Below are 21,484 nucleotides of genomic sequence, written 5' to 3'. Positions count from 1 at the left end.
TGATTCCCTGCTCAAGCATGAGACAGATTCCGAGTGATAGAGTAGGAGGGGATCTCAGAGGCCATCTAGTATGAACCCCTGTTAAAGCAGGAAACTGAAACAGAATCATAGAGATGGATGGGAACTTGGAGGCCATCTAGTCCAACCCCCTGCTCAAGCAGGAGACTCACAGAAACTCGAGACATAAATCAGAGTTTTTTGTGCCCCATTATATTATCTCGGCAATTCAATTGGGGCCTCAGTAGGATAATGTAGCATTTGGGGAAAAATATGCAAACCAAGAGACCAGCCCCAGAGGCCAAGATGGAGAAGATCTCTACAGCCACCATGAACTTCCCTTTAGTGCTCAGGTAGATGGGGAGGAAAGTGATCCAAACACTGCAAAAGACCAGCATGCTAAAAGTAATGAACTTGGCTTCATTAAAGCTATCAGGCAATTTCCTAGCCAGAAAGGCTATAATGAAACTCACAAAGGCCAGAAAACCCAGGTAGGCCAGGACTGTGTAAAACATGGAAACTGAGCCTTCCTGACATTCCAAGATGGTCTCTCCTTCCAAGGAGTGGAAGTCCAAGTTGAGAAATGGGGGACAGGTTATCAGCCAGATGGCACAAAGAACTGCTTGGACCAGGGGACAGGCTAAGATAACGGAATTGGTCAGTGGTTTGCCTAAGAATTTCCTTGCCCTGTTTCCTGGTTTGGTAGCCATGAAGGCCAGAACCACCATGACTGTTTTTGCCAGAATAGAGGAAACCGCAAGAGAAAAGAAAATGGCAAAGGTAGTTTGTCGGAAGAGACAAGTGAGATTCCTGGGTTGACCAATGAAGAGGAAGGAGCAGAGGAAGCAGAGCAGGAGGGAGACCAGGAGGATATAGGTGAGATCTTGGTTGTTGGCCTTGACTATTGGTGTTTCATGATGTTTACGGAAAACCACCAATACTGCAGATGTGATCAGAGAAAGGAAAAAATCTAGAGAAGCCAAAGTATATCCGAGGGTCTCTTGATAGCTGAGGAAGTGGATCTTCTTGGCAATGCATTGGTCCTTCTCCTTGTTGGGATACTGGTCTTCTGGGCAGGGATCACACTGGGCTGCATCTGAAATTAAGATTTTTATGTAAGGATTTCAGCATCATTGGTCCTGATCATTATCCCTTTCCAAGGAGCAGGAGTCACCAACCCGTAGCTTCAGAGCCACAAGCTGCTCTTTGGGCCACCTGCTGTTGCTCCCTGTCCCATCATTGGCTGGCCTCACCCTCTCCTCCCTCACCTGACCTGATAATGTAAGGGCAACAGCGTAAATGGAGATGTGGTCATGGTTGATTCTCTGAAACTGGATGAGTGACTGGATTGCTCACAGTCACTAATGCCCTCATCACCTCGTGGTTCGATTACTGCAACGCTCTCTACATGGGGCTACCTTTGAAAAGTGTTCGGAAACTTCAGATCGTACAGAATGTGGCCGCGAGAGCCATCGTGGGGCTTCCTAGATTCGCCCACGTTTCTGCAACACTTCACGGCCTGCACTGGCTGCCGATCGGTTTCTGGTCACAATTGGTGTTGGTAATGACCTTTAAAGCCCTATATGGTATTGGGCCAGAATACACCCGGAACCGCCTTCTACCATACAAATCCCAGCGGCCGATAAGGTCCCACAGAGTTGGCCTTCTCTGGGTCCTGTCGACCAAACAATATTGTTTGGCGGGCTCCAGGGGAAGAGCCTTCTCTGTGGCAGCCCCGGCCCTCTGGAATCAATTCCCCACAGGGATTAGAACATCCCCCGCCCTCCTTGTCTTTCGCAAATTACTCAAGACCCACCTTTGTCGCCAGACATGGGGGAGTTAGGATATTCCTTCCCCTAGGCCATTACAAGTTATGTATGGTATGTTTGTGTGTATGTTTGGTTTTTATAATAAGGGTTTTTAGTTGTTTTATTAAATTGGATTGTTACATGCTGTTTTTTATCATTGTTGTTAGCCGCCCCGAGTCTGCGGAGGGGGGCAGCATACAAATCCAATATATATATGAATATACCACGGTAATCCGACATAAAAAAACATATAGCCCCTCCCTGGTACAGAGCTGGAAGGGATCAGGTGTGATGGCTCAACTGCTAATTCTCTGCCTTACAAGGCAGAGGCTACCAGATCGAATCCCAGTAAGGAAGGGTGTGGCTAGCTGATGAGGCCAGAACAAGGCCGAAATGGGACCATCCTAGTCTCCCTTAATTTTAAAAATTCCAGCTAAAAACATTTGATACATACACACACACACACACACACACACACACACACACACACACACACACAAAATATATGAGGAACATTGTCATCCCCAGGAAAGGTTTTCCTTTGGGTGACTCTCCTGTCCCTTTTGTGACTCCATGGGTAGCTATGGTGGGGCCAGGAGTCTGCACATCCATGGGGAGACCCTAAAGTGAGTACCAAGTGCAGCAAAGTTGCCTGTGGAGGGCAGGCAGTGGGCTGCTGCCTGCTTAAGGATGTAACTTCTCTCCTGCTCTAAGGATCTGGCCATTAGCTTGCCTTGTCACATTATTATTATTTTATTATTATTTATTAGATTTGTATGCCGCCCCGCCCCAAAGACTCGGGGTGGCTCAAAACACAAAACCTTTACAAATCCAATGATTAAAACAATTTAAAATCCTTAATATAAAAAACAACCATACATCTCATACAAACCATACATAAAACGGAAACGGTCCAAGGGAATCAATTTCCCCATGCCTGATGACAGACGTGGGTTTTAAGGAGTTTACAAAAGGCAAGGAGGATGGGGGCAATCCTTATCTCTGGGGGGAGTTGATTCCAGAGGGTTGGGGCTGCCACAGAGAAGGCTCTTCCCCTGGGTCCCTCCAGGCAACATTGTTTCGTCGACAGGACCCGGAGAAGGCCAACTCTGTGGGACCTAACCGGTCGCTGGGGTCGTGCTTTATAGGTCATAACCAATACTTTGAATTGTGACCGGCAACCAATGCAGACTGCAGAGGGTTGGTATGCCATGGGCATACCTAGGGAACTTTCTGGGGCAGCTGCATTCTGCACAATCTGAAGTTTCTGAACACTCTTCAAAGGTAGCCCCATGTAGAGAGCATTACAGTAGTCGAACCTTGAGGAGATGAGGGCATGAATGACTGTGAGCAGTGACTCCCGGTCCAGGTAGGGCCGCAACTGGTGCATCAGGTGAACCTGGGCAAATGCCCCCCTCGCCACAGCTGAAAGATTTATTTTATTTATTTATTTATTTATTTATTTATTAGATTTGTATGCTGCCCCTCTCCGCAGACTCGGGGCAGCTCACAACAACAATAATATAATTCATGACAAATAATTTTAAAACATTAAAACAAAAACCCCTTTATTAAAGCAGACATACACACAAACATACCATACATAAATTGTATAGGCCCAGGGAAGATGTCTCAATTCCCTCATGCCTAACGGTAGAGGTGGCTTTTAAGCAGTTTCCAAAAGGCAAGGAGGGTGGGGGCAGTTCTAATCTCCAGGGGGAGCTGGTTCCAGAGAGTCGGGGCCACGACAGAGAAGGCTCTTCCCCTGGGGCCCGCCAAATGACATTGTTTAGTCGACGGGACCTGGAGAATGCCAACTCTGTGGGACCTAATCGGTCGCTGGGATTCGTGCGGCAGAAGGCAGTCCCGGAGATTTTTTGGTCCGATGCCATGAAGGGCTTTATAGGTCATAACCAACACTTTGAATTGTGACTGGAAATTGATCGGCAACCAATACAGACTGCGGAGTGTTGGTGTAACATGGGCATACCTTGGGAAGCCAATGATTGCTATCGCAGATGCATTCTGCCCGATCTGAAGTTTCGGAACACTTTTTAAAGGTAGCCTCATGTAGAGACCATTACAGTAGTCGAATCTTGAGGTGATGAGGGCATGAGTGACTGTGAGCAGTGAGTCCCAGTCCAGATATAGCCGCAACTGGTGCACCAGGCGAACCTGGGCAAACGTCCCCCTTGCCACAGCTGAAAGATGTTTCTCTAATGTGAGCTGTGGATCAAGGAGGACACCCAAGTTGCAAACCCTCTCTGAGAGGGTCAATAATTCCCCCCCAGGGTTATGGACGGACAGATGGAATTGTCCTTGGGAGGCAGAACCCACAGCCACTCCATCTTATCCGGCTTGAGTTTGAGTTTGTTGACACCCATCCAGACACCAACAGCGTCCAGGCACCGGCACATTACTTCCACTACTTTGTTGACTGGACATGGGGTGGAGATGTACAACTGGGTATCATTGCGTAATGATGATACCTCACCCCATGCCTGTGGGTGATCTCACCGAGCGGTTGCATGTAGATATTGAATAGCAGGGGGGAGAGGACCGACCCCTGAGGCACCCCACAAGGGAGTAACCTTGAACTCGACCTCTGACCCCCTACTAACACCGACTGCGACTGAATGGAGAGGTAGGAGGAGAACCACTGAAGAACAGTGTCTCCCATTCCCAACCCCTCCAGCCGCCGCAGAAGGATACCATGGTAGATAGTATCGAAAGCCGCTGAGAGGTCAAGAAGCACCAGGACAGAGGATAAACCCCTGTCCTGGGCCCGCCAGAGATCATCCATCAGCGCGACCAAAGCAGTTTCCGTGCTATAGACGGGCCTGAATCCTGACTGTTGAGGGCCTAGATAATCGGCTTCTTCCAAGGACCGTTGGAGTTGGAGAGCCACCACCTTCTCAACAACCTTCCCCATAAAGGGAAGGTTGGAGACTGGCCGATATTTATTAAGAATGGCTGGGTCCAGAGAAGGCTTCTTGAGGAGGGGGCACACAAGTGCCTCCTTGTAGGGATCCAGAAAGGACCCCCTCCCCAGAGAAGCATTGACAATCTCCTGGACCCAGCTCCATGTCCAGTAAGCAGGTGGTGGAACTCACAGCTCCAATGGCCTTGTCCACTTCATCAGGTGTCACCAGATCAAACTCTTCCCAGACAGGTGGACAAGTACGGGCCCCACTCACCTGACAGAATCAATCGACTCTGTTATCCAATTGGAGTTGAGTTCCGCCTGGATCGGAGCAATTTTATCAGCAAAAAATGTGTTAAAATCCTTGGCACTACGCTGTAAGGGCTCCCCAATTCCCCCCTGGTTAAGAAGGGAGCGGGTCACCCTAAACAGAGTGGCCAGGCAGGATTCCGCTGATGCAATCAAGATGGTACTCTAATGTGAGCTGTGGATTGAGGAGGACACCCAAGTTGTGGACCCTCTCTGAGGGGGTCAATAATCCCCCCCAGGATAACGGATGGACAGATGCAATTGTCCTTGGGAGGCAAAACCCACAGCCAGTCTCATCAGGGTTGAGTTTGAGTCTGTTGACACCCATCCAGACCCTAACAGCCTCCAGGCACCAGCACATCACTTCCACTGCTTCACTGACTGGACATAGGGTGTAGATGTACAACTGGGTATCATCAGCACATCCTGTCCCCACCCCACCCCACAGCTCTTCAGTCGAGCAGGGTGGGCATAAGCTCCAACCAAAAGTGGGAGGAAGCAAAGCTTTATCTTTTTATTCCACTTCTATGCCACCCAATCCCGAAGGAGCCAAGGGTGCCTTTGCCCTGGCAGCCCTCCTCCCCCTTGTTCTCCTCTCATGCCAGGTGGAGGAGCATAGCAAGGCAATGTAGCTTCCTTCATGTCACATTTGTGCATAAGGCAGTATTCACTTTCTAGTGGTCACACCCTCCCTGCTAAGCCGAAGACCTGGAAGGGGTGGGAAGGAATAGGACAGGGCAGGAGAGAAGCCATGTCTAAAACCTCTCCTTATAAGAGCAGCCACTCACCTTCTGTGTTTGCCTTTGCACCTTGAGGAGGGTCTCCCTGGACATGCCACAACCAGCCAGGAAGAGGGGATGGAGAGTCACCCGAAGATAAACCAGGGCTGGTTATTGTTACTCAGCATACACAAAGAGGGGGAGAAAGAGAGAGATGGGAGACCGAGAGAGATGAGGGAGGGAGAAGGTGGTGTGTGGGGAGGAAGGTAGAGAGAGAAATAGAGAAAGACGGGAAGAGGGAAAGAGAGAAATACAGTTGAGAGGGAGAGAAAGAGATGGAGAGAGAGAAAGAGACAGCTAACATTTTCAAATTGAGATCAGACCCATAAAACCTAGATTGGCATAGCTGGGGGGGGGGTATGTATATTTGTGGGAGTGAGGTCAAGTTGGCCATGCCCACCCAGGTATTGTGACTCTGAATGCTTTGTTTTCTCTGGGAAATGGGGACAAATGGCTCTTTGACATTTTAAGGTTGCCAACCCCCGTCCAAGATCCTAGAAGATCTGTGTATGAGAAGTGCTCTACCTATCTGGTTTGAGATGGTTCCTTCTGGACAAGGGGCACATTGGTAGCAGCAAGTGCGCTTGCCCTCTGGAACCCGTCTCCTCTCTCCTGCATGACACCTCTTCTTGCCACACCTGGCAAAGGGCACCTTCTAAAGGAGAAAAGAGAAGTGATAGAAGTGGCCTGTGCAATGAAGATCCTACATTTATTCATTTCCATATTCCTCTTTTCCTGTTGAGAATGTTATCAATTACAAATAGATTATGAAGGTCGAACAAGAACCATGAAAATCTCCTAGGAGATTCAGGCAAGTGGCAATAGTGACTCACCAATGGATACTAACATTTGACTCTTGAACCTTAGAATACAAAGGAAGTTTTGCTACATTGAGTTACAACTTTGCTACAACAAAGAATGATGAAGAGGCAAAAGAATGGCTATGGTCCGTGCAAATATCTGCCTGATCTAATAGCATCCTGGTTCTTCTCATTCCCACTCATTGCTAAAGGTTTCACAAATTAGATCTCAAATTTGTTAACCTCAAATGCAAGTAATTCACCCAATTTCAAATTCCAAATTTCTGCATCTATATACCTGTTTTCACCATAGCACAGGTGTTCTAGCTATGCTGGCTGGAGAATTCTGTTTGTTTGATGTCCATAGATCTTAAAGTTGGCATGTTTGAGGACCTCTACCTTAGAAGATGCTCAGCATCTCCAGGAGAGAGTGATTGTTTTCCTGAATTTGCAACATTTCCTTCCAGCTCACCTTTGTGGCCCAGATGATCCCATTAGTGTTAATGGTGAAATCCTGGCCTGGGGCAGCCCTGGGATCCTTTTGCCCAACTTTCACAGGGACTAAAGATTTATTGGGATGGACAACCCAGTTGACGATATCATAACGAGAAGTTCTCATTCCAATTTGTGAGAAGGAGATTTCATCTCCAGCACTGTTGTTGAAGTGGACATTTCTCAAATTGGCAAGAATCTGAAAGAAAAGAGATCTTCATAAATTGGAGCAATTAGCTGAACGGTAGAAACAGAGTAGAGTAGAGTAGATTAGAGTAGAGTAGAGTAGGGTACGGTAGGGTAGGGTAAGGTAGGGTAGGGTAGAGTAGGGCAGAGTCGAATAGAATAGAATAGACTTTTATAATTTTTGTCACAAGTGTACACCTATTCTATTCTATTTTATTCTATTCTATTCTTTCCTATTCTATTTCCTATTCTTTTCAATTCTGTTCAGCACATTAAAAGAAACACAGAAGTAAATATATATGTTGGAGTCACACATGATGCTAATTCATAAAAACATAAAAGAAGATTAAAAGGAATTGAGCTGAATATCTTTTTACATGTTCAGGTTAATCGGAGAAGATTCTGCAGATATACCCTTTAGAATTTCAACTCTCATGTTGAACCATCTTCCATATTTGTTTGTTTGTTTGTTTCTTTCTTTGTTTTTGTTTGCCTGTCTTTCTACCTGTCCATCTGAATGTAAATTTGTTTGTTTGTTTATTTATTAATATATTTATTTATTTGTTTGTTTATCTGTTTGTTTATTTGCATTTGTATGCTGCCCACACCCGAAGGACTCTGGGTGTCTTACAACAATAAAATGCAACCAGATTATCATATTGATCTGAAATGACACCTCCTCCTTGCTCACCTCATGATACTCAAGGAGCTTTGAATATGTTTCAGGACCATGTACTATATAGGTTATTCTTCTTTTGTCCCCTCTTTCAACAAAACATTTAATGAATATTATTGTTTTTTTATTAAGTAATTACTGGTTTAGTCTGTTCAGAGATGCCATGATATGATATCCCTTGATATGATTTCAAGAAATGCATATGAGAAGCTTCTTCTCTATTGATCAGTGGACTGGATAAAATGTCGCAGAGATTACCTGCCATGGCTCCACATTTGAGATCCTTTTTCCAGCCTTCAGCATAGCTGGCTGTGTTCTTGAGTTGTAAATTGAATGCAAAGCATGTGACACTGCATAAATGGCATTGTAGATACTGTAACTTTCACCTGTCATGCTCATTTCAAAAATAAAATCTGGAACATCCTGTAAATTCTCTTTTCCTGTACATTGTTCTCCCCCTTTTGGAAGGACCTTGCCTGGTTGGGAGATATGGCAGTCAAACAGTATTTCCCACAAATCCAGAAGAATGGTCTCCTCTTCTTTGATCAAACGGTGTAAAGACAGGAGGAAGTGGCTGAATTCTGAAACATCCCCAGTGTTTTCCCTAAACTGTAAAGCCCCATGCAAAGGCTTTGCACCTTCATAAGGGTCTCCCTGCATAGTAAATTTCCAGTGAGAAGTTAGGATCCAAACATTTTGAATTCGTACCTTGGCACGCATTACAGAAGCTTTCAGAAATGACAAAAATTTTACAGTATCAGTGGAATCTCCAAACAGAATGATGACTTCAGCTTTAAATACAATTTTGAAAAGGAATTTCTGTAATGCAATCATTACGTCATCAGTGTTCAAACTTTCAGTAAAGGCCAGGCAGATGTCCTTCTCCTTCAACATTGGCTTCAGAGTTGAAATGAAATGTTCTGCACTGTCATCTTCAGAGGTCCCAAGCCCAACCCAGTTCCACTGGAAATGCAGGAGCAGCTGAACTAAACCCACATACTCTGAAATGTCACTGGGATTAATCCGGAAGAAGAACGGATAAAGTGGTCTGTATTCCTGAGGGATCTCAAAGCCAACACCGAGCTGGAGAAAGGGAGATTCCTCTTTCAAAGACAAAGTAAAGTATTGTGCTGATTTCACCTGCATTTTTTAAAAACTTAATAATCAGGCAGACTTACTTCAATTAACAAGCTTAAACATCTTCTCTTCCTAGGAAGAGCTGCTTGTGACATATTTTGTCTGGTTTTGATATGTCAAAAGAAAAGAAATAATTAACTTAATAGAAGCATAAATTGAATGAAATGCTGGCTAAACTTTTATGGAAATCAGAAATTTATTATTCTTGGCAAGTACAGGATTTCAGAATTATTTCATTATTGGTCTGTTGGGGATATATATCTTGACACATAAAATCTAAAAATGAATTCAACTATAGGATATCCCCTTCAACAACATCATTTCCACCCTTGACTTCCGTGTTTGTTTCTGTTCTTTGTCCACACCATACTATATCCAATGAATCCCCCTTACCTGTGGGACCTTGTAGATGTTGAAGATGGAAGCCATCTGCCTTGAGGATTTGGGGTGGTCACCTCCAATGATAGAGAGCAGAAGGTCCTGCCTGTCACATTTATAACCTGGAATCATTTGACCCCAGGTGGAGACCAAGGAGAGGCTGATTAAAGAAATGATCTTCTCAATCCGAACATTGTCACAAATGTGGAAGCCAAGTGTGAGGTTGGGGAGGAGAACCAAATCTTTGTTGATCTCTTTGACTGCAAACTCTAAGGCTAGGAACTCTTGGTATTTCTTGAATATGGGTCTGTGTTAAAGAAAACACTGGGAGCATTACAGGGGAAATATGTATGTGATTTAGAATAGAATAACAGAATTGGAAGGGACTTTGGAGATTCAGATTGGATTAGATTATTATTACAGTTGGAAGGGACCTTGTAGGTCATCTAATCCAACAGCCTGTTTAGGCAGGAAACCCTACGTAAGATGATGGATAACCATTGAGACAAATGGTTATCCATCATTTTCTTTAAAACTTCCAGTGTTGGAGCATTTAAAATGTCCGGAAGTATGTTGTCCCACTGGTTAATTGTTCTGTCAGGAAATGTTTCCTTATAGAAATAAAGAAATAAAGAAATGAATGGAAACTAATCAAGGGCAGAAGCAACCTAGAAATGTTGCTTCTGTCCTTGATAAGTTTCCATTCATTTCTTTTTCTACCTTCAAGTGCTTTGGAGAATAGCTTGACTCCCAATTCTTTTTGGCATCCCCTGAGATATTGGAAAACTGATGTCATGTCTCCCCTAGACCTTCTTTTCATTAAACCAAACTTACTCAATTCCTGCAACCATTCTTCACAGGTTTTAGCCTCCACCCCCTAATCATCTTTGTTGCTCTTCTCTAAACTCTTTGTAGAGTCTCAACATCTTTTTAATATAGTGGCAACCAAACCTGGATGCACTACTCTTAATGTGGCCTTACCAAGGCATTATAAAGTGGTATTAGAGAGCCAAGGTGGTCCAGTGGTTAAAATGCTAGCTGAAGTTCAGCAGTTTAATGCTGTTCTGTTCGGGTCGTATGCGACCCGAAGCCAAGTTTGAGTCCCTGTAAAAAAATTTTCCCTGCATATCTGAAACTTGAAATTTCATGACTTTTCATCATTTCAGGGGTTCTCTCTATGAGAATTTTTTTTGGGGGGTGGGGGGCTTAGTTTTTGCTGGGCAAAAAAAGTTACAAATCTTCTGTTCCTGGGTCACCCTGACCCGGACCGAAAACTCTTCATTTGCAGTGCTTATGTTTGGTCTTTTTGAAAGCTTTTTTCACTTGGAAAGTAGTCTGAACATTTCTGCACACAATGATATGAAAATTGAAATGAAAAAAGTAAATCTTATTGGTTTATTTTGCGGATATAATGCCCCCCCCCATTTTTGTGAAATTTTTTTCAATTTATGGACAGTTTTGCTTGCAAAATGCATTCTATTTTACTAACGTTGGTGTGGGATTGGTAGCTTGAACATTTCTGAATATAAGAAAAATATAAAGGAACTGAAAAAAATGGTTCTTATTGGTTTATTTTTGCCACAAAAGGGCCACCCCCCACCCCCCCGGCCTTGCTATGTGCCATTATTGTCACTGTTTATACATATTTGTCTAGAAATATTTGGAATATCCTTTTGAAAATCAACCACATTGTAGCCAGAGAACTAATTTTATGAAACAAATCCATTTTACTAAAAAAAAGTATGTAAGTTTGAAATTAACAGCATAATTTTTATATAAATTGAAATAATTGAACATGGGGGGAGGCATACATTTATGTGCAAAATAAACCAATATGCATCAATTTCTCCAGTTCAATTTTCATATCATTATGTTCAGAAATGTTCAAGCTACCAATCCCACACCAACTTTAGTAAAATAGAATGTATTTTGCTAGCAAAACTATCCATAAAGTGAAGACTATTTTAAAAAAATGGGGGGGCGTGCATTTCATCAATAAAATAAACCAATATGCATCAATTTTTTCAGTTCAATTTTCATATCATTATGTTCAGAAATGTTCAAGCTACAAATCCCATACCAACTTTAGTAAAATAGAATGTATTTTGCAGGCATAAATATCAATAAACCTAAAGAAAATTCACAAAAACGGGGGGGGGAGGCATATTTATGTGCAAAATAAACCAATAAGGATTAATTTCTTCAGTTCAATTTTCATATCATTGTGTGCAGAAATGTTCAGACTACTTTCCAAGTGAAAAAAGTATTCAAATTGACCAAACATAAGCACTGCAAATGAAGAGATTTCGGTCCGGGTCAGGGTGACCCGGGAACAGAAGATTTGTTACTTTTCTTAAACAGAACAGCAGGGTTAAATCTCACCAGCTCAAGGTTGATTCAACCTTCCATCCTTCTCAAGTGGGTAAAATCATTACCCGGATTGTTGGGGACAATATGCTGACTCTGTTAAACCCTTAGAGATGGCTGTAAAGGCTCTTTGAGGTGGTATATAAGTCTAAGTGCTATTACTATTAACATTTCTTCGTTCTATCCCTTGATTTATGCAGACTAGAACTGCATTGGCTTTTTTGGTTAATTGCTCCGACCATTAGGAAATTTCTTCTTAGTTCTAAACTTCTTCTGCCTTTGTTAGCTTCCACTCTTACTTATCTTGGTGCTTTGGGACATAGTTTGATCCCCTTGTCTTTGTAGGATCCCTGAACCCTAACCACACTCTTTCTTTTCTTTAGATTAGACATAATCCAATTCCTGTAACCATTCGTGTAAGTTTTAGCCTCCAGCCACCTAATCATCTTTGTGGCTCTTATCTGCATACTTTACAGACTATCAATTTTTGTTGTTGTATTGTGATACCCAGAAATGGTTACCACAATACAAAACTGGTCTTATTACAATGCCAGACAATGAATAATAATTAAGCTTTTCTATGAATTTTCTACTATGACTTTTTACCAAAATGAACATTGTTACTTTTTTAAAAGCCAGCACAATTTCACTTTTTATGGAGTCTATCATCTTCCTGATATAGAATTCTGTGATGATTGAGAATTTGAGCCTAATTTAAGATCAAAGGCAAGAACTAAACCAGGACATTAGAACAGTAGACCAAGGATTTCTAAAAGGAGACCCTGAACCCTGAACAAAGAAAATAATTAATGAATATTTTCCCCTGCCAGGTGAAACTTAAAAAGCATTATAACGAGACCTGAATGGGTCCTTCTGAAAATTAGGGACTCTGGAGAACATATGAATTTGCAGGGGTAAATTCCCACCAATAATGAGATCACCAGGTCTGTAATAGTGCTGTGTTCCTTTAGGTATGAACACAGTCCTCCACACACATAATGCTTGCCTCCTCTTAGCAGTAGTTGGAGGAAAGACGCAGAAGAGCAGCAGCAGGAGAGACAGCCCAGTCATTCTTACCCCTTCTAAATTATAAACCAAGGTTCTTGCAGAAGCTGAATTACATGTATGAAGAAAGAGAAAAGTAAGGACAGCTGAGTCTCAACAAACCCAGGAACCATTCTTTTTAACACCTAAAGATAATTTCACAGATCCTGCCCCTAGTGGACAACCTTGGAACATGTTTTCAAAGCAGGTTTTATCCTGCAATAATTTGGAGGACAGAAATCCAGAGGGATATATTAAAAATTACAGTTCTGATAATTGCAAAGGAAAGGAATCCTCCTATACACTCAGCAATATATTTTATTTACACTCCAGAATGAGAAAAATAAGTTTGTCTCTCTTGTTGTTAATCCCTAGTGCAGATAGATTTCAAAATCAAGGGGAAGTTGAGTATTTGACCTACATGAAACTGAATCACTGGAAATGAAGGCAGAGTTTGACCTGAGCCATAACCTTTTTTGATAGTATTGAGTGTTAATGGGGCATAGTGGCACAGGACAATAAATTGTATTCTAGTAAGTTTTAACAAACATTCCAAAATTTAAATCAAATAACTTGGTAGGGGCTGAAATTATAAATTAATTTCTCCCATAGAAGTTAAAAATAGACAGGAAAACCTCTCAAGATGTTATACTAATTTAAACTGTTTGGACCCAGTATTTGGACCCAGTGTTCTGCTATGTTTTGTTGATCAAGCAAGGATCCCACAGTTTTGTCCTACTGCGTGAAGGGCTTTGAATATAAAGAAACTCTCATATGTAAACCTAGCAAAAACCAAATCAACTATGGATGCTTGGCGTTTCCAGTATTGGGACTTAGAGAGTTTTCAAATAAATAAACAGAAAAAAATGTTGCTTAAAAATATGACTGCTCAAGATCATGAAATTTTGGTGAAAACATCACATTTAAAATGAAGTGATGTTCAACTTAATTTATCTATTTCTATTATTTCAATTATTTCCATTTCTGTTTCTATTTCTATTATTTCTATTTTTATGCTGTCCCTGTCTGCAGACTCAGGGCAGCTCAGAGCAAGTGGATACAAAAATACAATATAGAAGAAATCTAATTTAAAACAATTCTAAAACCCAATACATTAAAAATAATCATCCACATTCATTCCATATACATTGGCCAGAGCTAACACTCAGCTGCCCAAAGCCTGCTGGCAGAGATTATTTGCAGAAAGCCAGGAGAGTGGAGGCAATATGAATCCCTGGCGGGAGATGATTCCAGAGGGCCGGGGCTGCTACAGAGAAGGCTCTTCCCATAGGCCCACCAGGCGGCATTGTCTGGCAGATGGGACATGGGAAAGGCCAACTCTGTGGAAACTAACTGGCCTTTGGGATACTTGAGGCAGATGGTGGTCCTGTAAATAATCTGTTCCTAAGCCATGTAGGGCTTTATATGTCATAACCAACTCTTTGAATTTCATTCAGAGACCAATGGGTAGCCAATGCACCATGCAGAGTGTTGACGGGTCATGGACATATAAGAGTTTTAGATTTATGAGGGAAAGATAAATCTGAAGAAGGTATTTTTTAGCATCTTGGAAATACTGTAAGAGCAGAGGAGCAAAAGTGATTGTAGACCCAGAGATAGACCTGAGAGTGCCAGCCAGGGGCAGTGGCTGGCACCAAAGACCCTGAAGAACTATATGCTAGGACTTCTCCCTGAACATTGAACCTTTTCCCCATAACTCACCTTTTAGAACTGGTGCTGACTTAATGGACAATTGATTTTAATTATTTCCTATATTTTAGCACTTTATAATTTTTTAGCACTTTATAATTTTACCAATTTTTAATAATTAATATGTTATTCTATTAATGTCTTAAGAGTAACTTAGTGTAATTTGGTATTTTAATATTAGAGTAATTGATGTTTATATTAATTACGAATAGGATTTTATATGGAGTTTTTAGTTATTAACATTTTAGCTAATTTATTGGAGGGGGATTTAAATTTGATGGATTATTGGGGTGGTTGTGATAACATGTATGAAATGAGTGATTGTTATGGGTGAGCTGGGTTGGATTTTGGTATGGATGAAACAAATGAAAATAGTATGAATGAGTTAATTATCCTACCTGACACTGAAGAGGCGGGAGGGGAGGGGGCACTGATGTCTGGGGTGGTGGAGGGTCGGAATATCCCAGTCATGCTGGGGAAAGGCAGATATGGCGGGGCCACAGAGCTAGCCATTCCAGGGGAACGAGGGATTGCTGCTTAATAACGATCCCTTGTTCTGGCTCTGTGAACCCAAACCTGGGCACTGGTGATGAGTGTAATTCTGGCCCTGGGCTCAAGCTGCTGCTAATCAATGCCAGGTCGGTGGTAAATAAAGCTCTCCTCATCCAGGAGGAGAGATCCTGGATGAGGAGGCCGACCTGGCATGTGTAACTGAAACCTGGCTGGGCCCAGAGGGAGGAGTTCCTCTCTCTGAAATTTGCCCAGCCGGGTTTCAGATATGGCATCAGCCTCGACCCCAGGGAAGGGGGAGAGGAGTGGCTATTATAGCCAGGGAGAGCCTTGGCTTACGTAGACTCGTTGCTCCAGAGATTGCGGGTTGCGAGTCCCTCCTGGTGAAGTTGGACTTAGGGGTTCAGGCGGACTTGTTTCTCATGTACCTGCCTCCCAGCTGCATGTCACAAGCCCTGCCTGTGTTACTCGAGGAAGTAGCCAGGTTGGCGGTATGGTTCCCCAGACTTATTGTCTTGGGGGACTTTAACCTGCCGTCGCTCGGTGAAACCTCTGGACTGGCACAGGAGTTCATGGCCACCATGACAGCCATGGACCTGACCCAAGTAGTACAGGGTCCGACTCACGAGGGGGGGCACGCACCCGACATGGTATTCCTCTCTGAGCAACTGAGTAATGGTCTGAGACTAAGGGGCTTAGAAGTGTTGCCTTTGTCATGGTCGGGCCATTTTCTACTGCGGCTTGACTTCCTGGCTCCAATCCTTCCCTGCAGGGAGGTGGAACCGATTAAGCTGTTCCGCCCCAGACGCCTGATGGATCCAGAGGGCTTTCAGAAGGTGCTTGGGGTTATTCCAGATACACTCGTACACAGTTCGGCAGAGTCTCTGGCTAAGGCCTGGAACAAGGCTGCAGCAGAGGCTCTTGACTGGATTGCGCCGTTGCGACCTCTCTGTGGCACTAGACCCAGTAGAGCTCCATGATTCAATGAGGAGCTCTGGCAGTTGAAACACCAGAAGAGATGTCTAGAGAAGCAATGGAGGAAGAGTATGTCCAAATCCGATCGAAGACTTGTAAGAGCTCACATTAAGACTTACAAAGTGGCGCTCAAGGCGGCAACATGGGCGTATCATGCCACCTTGATTGCATCAGCGGAATCCCGCCTGGCCGCCCTGTTTAGGGTGAACCGCTCCCTTGTTAATCAGGGGGGAGTTGGGGAGCCCTTGCAGGGTAGTGCCGCGGATTTTAACACGTTTTTCGCTGATACAATCGCTCGGATCCGAGCGGACCTAGACTCCAATTGGAAAAAAGAGTCGACAGACAATGAGTCAGTCAAGGTGACTGGGGCCCATCCTTGTCCATTTGTCTGGGAAGAGTTTGATCTGGTGACACCTGATGAAGTGGACAAGGCCATTGGAGCTGTGAGTTCTGCCATCTGTTTGCTGGATCCGTGTCCCTCCTGGCTGGTCTTGGGCAGCAGCGAGGTGACACGGAGCTGGGTCCAGGAGATTGTCAATGATTCTCTGGGGAGGTGGTCCTTCCCAGATCCCTACAAGGAGTCACTTTTGCACCCCCTCCTCAAAAAGCCTTCCCTGGACCCAGCCATTCTCAACAACTATTGCCCAGTCTCCAACCTTCCCTTTATGGGGAAGGTTGTTGAGAAGATGGTGGCGCTCCAGCGGTCCTTGGAAGAAGCCGATTATCTATGTCCTCAACAGTCAGGATTCAGGCCCGGCTACAGCATGGAAATTTCTTTGGTCACTGATGGATTATCTCTGGTGGGCCCGAGACAGGGGTTTATCCTCTGTCCTGGTGTTTCTTGACCTCTCAGTGGCTTTCGATACCATCGACCATGGAATCCTTCTACGTTGGTTGGAGGGGTTGGGAGTGGAAGGCACTGTTCTTCAGTGGTTGTCCACCTACCTCTCCAGTCGGTTGCAGTTGGTGTTAATGTGGGGGTCAGAGGTCGACCTCTAGGTTGCTTCCTTGTGGGGTTCCTCAGGGGTCGGTCCTCTCTCCCCTGCTATTTAATATCTACATGAAACCGCTGGGTGAATCCTTCCAGGGGCATGGGGTGAGGTATCATCAGTATGAAGATGATACCCAGCTTTACATCTGCACTCCTTGTCCAGTCTGTGAAGTAGTGGAAGTGATGTGTCAGTGCCTGGAGGCTGTTGGGGTCTGGATGAGTGTCAACAGACTCAAACTCAAGCCGGATAAGATGGAGTGGCTGTGGGTTTTCCCTCCCAAGGACAATCCCAGCTGTCTGTCCATTACCCTGGGGGGGAATCACTAACCCCCTCAGAGAGGGTCTGCAACTTGGGTGTCCTCCTTGATCCACAGCTCACATTAGAGAAACATCTTTCAGCTGTGGCAAGGGGGGCGTTTGCCCAGGTTCACCTGGTGCACCAGTTGTGGCCCTATTTGGACCGGGAGTCACTGCTCACAGTCACTCATGCCCTCATCACCTCGAGGCTCGAGTACTGTAATGCTCTCTACATGGGGCTACCTTTGAAAAGTGTTCGGAAACTTCAGATTGTGCAGAATGCAGCTGTGAGAGCTATCATGGGCTTTCCTAAATACGCCCATGTCACACCAACACTCCACAGTCTGCATTGGTTGCCGATCAGTTTCCGGTCACAATTCAAAGTGTTGGTTATAACCTATAAAGCCCTTCATAGCACCAGACCAGAATATCTCCGGGACCGCCTTCTGCCGCACGAATCCCAGCGACCAGTTAGGTCCCACAGAGTTGGCCTTCTCCGGGTCCCGTCAACAAAACAATGTTGTTTGGCGGGACCCAGGGGAAGAGCCTTCTCTGTGGCAGCCCCGACCCTTTGGAACCAACTCCCCCCAGATATCAGAGTTGCCCCCACCCTCCTTGCCTTTTGTAAGCTCCTTAAAACCCACCTCTGGTCGTCAGGCATGGGGGAATTGAGACTTTCCCTCCCCCTAGGCTTATAAAATTTATGCATGGTATGTTAGTATGTATGATTGGTTTCTAAATTGGGGTTTTAAATTAACTTAAATATTAGATTTGTTTACATTGTATTACTGTTGCTATGAGCCACTCCGAGTCTGCGGAGAGGGGCGGCATACAAATCTGATTAATAAATAAATAAATAAATACATACATACATAGATACATACATACATACATACATGTATGCATGCATACAATATAAATATATATCAAACACCAAGATAATCATATGTGACAGAGAAATGGAGTGTTCAATAAAAGATAATATTTGTAGCTCCTGGTTGAAATTAGGGGTACTTGGAACTCTCAGAGTTTGGATGATTTAATGGAGGCAATTCTTTATCCAAAATAGGTCTTCTCATTAATGCTAGAGCTGATGACCTTGCACTGATTATGTTATCTGGTTCAGGTAATGAAATGTCTGCAAGAAAATAACAAAGTTCTGTTCTGCCGGGCTCCACAGCACAAGCCCCCAATTAAATGAAAAGGTATGAATTCAGACACACACACTTGAAAAGTCAAGAACAGAGTTTTTATCGAAAATAAAGTAGAAATAAAACACCCTTTTTGCAGTCAAAGGGCACACTTTCAAAGCAACAGACTTGAATGCAGAAGACTAGAAGTAGAAAGAGAAAGAGAAAAAGAGAAAAAGAAGGAGAAAGAGAAAGAGAAATAAGAGAAAGAGAAATAAGAGAAAGAGAAAGATACATAGACATAGAAATAAAGTTGAAGGTCATTTCATTTTAAACCTGATGTTTTCACCTAAATTTCATAATATTGAGCAGTCAAATTTTTAAGCAACATTTTTTCTGTTTATTTCTTTGAAAATTCTCTAAGTCCCAATACTGGAAAGCCCAAGCATCCATAGTTGATTTGGTTTTTGCTAGGTTTACTGTACATATGAGTTTCTTTATATGCAAAACCCTTCATGCAGTAGGACAAAACTGTGGGATCATTGCTAGATCAATAAAATATAGCAGAACACTGGGTCCAAATACTGGGTCCAAACAACAACAACAAGAGAGACAAACTTGTTTTTCTCATTCTGGTGTGTAAATAAAATATATTGCTGAGTGTATAGGAGGATTCTTTTCCTTTGCAATTATCAGAAGTGTGATTCTTAATAAATCCCTCTGGATTTCTGTCCCCCAAATTATTCCAGGATAAAACCTGCTTTGAAAACATGTTCCAAAGTCATCCACTAGGGGCAGAATCTGTGAAATTACCTTGACTTGTGTTGAAAAGAATGTTTCCTGGATTTGTTGAGATTCAGTTGTCCTTACTATTTGCTTTGTTCATGCATGTAATTCAGCTTCTGCATGAACCTTGGTTTATAATTTAGAAGGGATAAGAATGACTGGGCTGCATCTCCTGCTGCTGCTCTTCTGCCTCTTTCCTCCAAGTACTGCTAAGAGGAGGCGAGCAATATGTGTGTGGAGGACTGTGTTCAAGCCTAAAGGAACAATGCACTATTATAGACCGGGTGATCTCATTATTGGTGGGAATTTACCCCTGCAAATTCATATGCGCTCCAGAGTCCCTGATTTTCAGAAGGACCCATTCAGGCCTCGTTATAATACTTTGTAAGTTTCACCTGGCAGGGGAAAATATTCATTAATTATTTTCTTTGTTCAGGATTCAGGGTCTCCTTTTAGAAATCCTTGGTCATTTCTTTAACTAGCCTCTCCTTGTTGTCCACCTGGGGCCAAATGATTCCAGGTTATAAATGTGACAGGCAGGACCTTCTGCTCTCTATCATTGGAGGTGACCACCCTAAATCCTCAAGACAGATGGCTTCCATCTTCAGCATCTACAAGGTTCCACAGGCAAGGGGGATTCATTGGATACAGAATGGAAGCTCACACAGAAGTCAAGGATGAAAACAATGTTATATAGGGTGATATCCTAGAGCTGAATCCACTTTTATATTTTACGTGTCAAGATATATAACCCCAACAGACTGATAATGAAATAATTCTGAAATGCTTTACTTGCCAAGAAGAATTAATTTCTGAGTTTCGTAAAAGTTTAGCCAGCATTTCACTGCAATTTATTACCTCTATCAAGTTAACTATTTCTTTTCTTCTGACATGTCACAACCAGACAAAAATATATAGCAGCTCTTCCTAGGAAGAGAAGAGGATTAAGCTTGTTAATTGAAGTACCATATCTTTCGGAGTACAAGATGCACCCTTTTCGTCCCTAACAGAGGCTAATAATTTGGATATGTCTTATACTCTGAATGTAGTTTTTTCCCCCAGCCCTAACTAGCTGCTAACTATCTTCCCAGCTCTTACCTTGCAAGCTCTTTCATTATTTCTCTCTGTTGAGAAATGGTTGATATTCCTGGAGGCATCTGTAATATGGCAAATGATTTAGCTTTACTAGATAAATGGTCAAAGCAATGGAAACTGCAGTTTAATGTTTCCAAATGTAAAATAATGCACTTGGGGAAAAGGAATCCTCAATCTGAGTATTGCATTGGCAGTTCTGTGTTAGCAAACACTTCAGAAGAGAAGGATTTAGGGGTAGTGATTTCTGACAGTCTCAAAATGAGTGAGCATTGTGGTCAGGCGGTAGGGAAAGCAAGTAGGATGCTTGGCTGCATAGCTAGAAGTATAACAAGCAAGAAGAGGGAGATTGTGATCCCCTTATATAGAGCGCTGGTGAGACCACATTTGGAATACTGTGTTCAGTTCTGGAGACCTCACCTAAAAAAAGATATTGACAAAATTGAATGGGTCCAAAGATGGGCTACAAGAATGGTGGAAGGTCTTAAGCATAAAACGTATCAGGAAAAACTTAATGAACTCAATCTGTATAGTCTGGAGGACAGAAGGAAAAGGGGGGACATGATCGAAACATTTAAATATGTTAAAGGGTTAAGGTTCAGGAGGGAAGTGTTTTTAATAGGAAAGTGAACACAAGAACAAGGGGACAAAATCTGAAGTTAGTTGGGGGAAAGATCAAAAGCAACGTGAGAAAATATTATTTTACTGAAAGAGTAGTAGATCCTGGGAACAAACTTCCAGCAGACATGGTTGGTAAATCCACAGTAACTGAATTTAAACATGCCTGGGATAAACATATATCCATCGTAAGATAAAATACAGGAAATAGTATAAGGGCAGACTAGATGGACCATGAGGTCTTTTTCTGCCGTCAGTCTTCTATGTTTCTATGTTTCTATGTTTTACAAGTCCTAGGTCTTTGCAGTCCCCCCCCCCATTGGTCTAAGTTGCTCCAAATGTCTTTCCAGCCCTAACAGGGCACTAACGATGATCCTAGCGCTTACCAGCTTGCAAGCTGTTTCATTCTTACTCTCTGTGAAGAATGTTTTCCAAGCCCTGAGTCTTTGCAAAGCTTTTTCCATTGCTCTACCCGCTCT

General features: G+C 43.2%; 1 protein-coding gene across 1 annotated transcript; it reads right to left on the bottom strand.

Annotated features, from left to right (window-relative positions):
- Nucleotides 1–188: 188 nt before the first annotated feature.
- Nucleotides 189–21,469, bottom strand: LOC139167875 (vomeronasal type-2 receptor 26-like). The gene is made up of 7 exons (XM_070753396.1): nt 21,392–21,469; nt 20,394–20,452; nt 9,501–9,792; nt 8,229–9,110; nt 7,089–7,307; nt 6,342–6,471; nt 189–1,093 (listed from the first exon to the last, which is right to left on the bottom strand). The coding sequence occupies exons 1-7, from the start codon at nt 21,467–21,469 to the stop codon at nt 189–191; spliced, it is 2,565 nt and encodes an 854-aa protein (XP_070609497.1).
- Nucleotides 21,470–21,484: the final 15 nt, after the last annotated feature.

This window comes from Erythrolamprus reginae, chromosome 1, assembly GCF_031021105.1.
Source record: "Erythrolamprus reginae isolate rEryReg1 chromosome 1, rEryReg1.hap1, whole genome shotgun sequence".
In the NCBI taxonomy this organism is placed as follows: Eukaryota; Metazoa; Chordata; class Lepidosauria; order Squamata; family Dipsadidae; genus Erythrolamprus; species Erythrolamprus reginae.
This window is presented reverse-complemented; position numbering and strand designations above follow the sequence as displayed.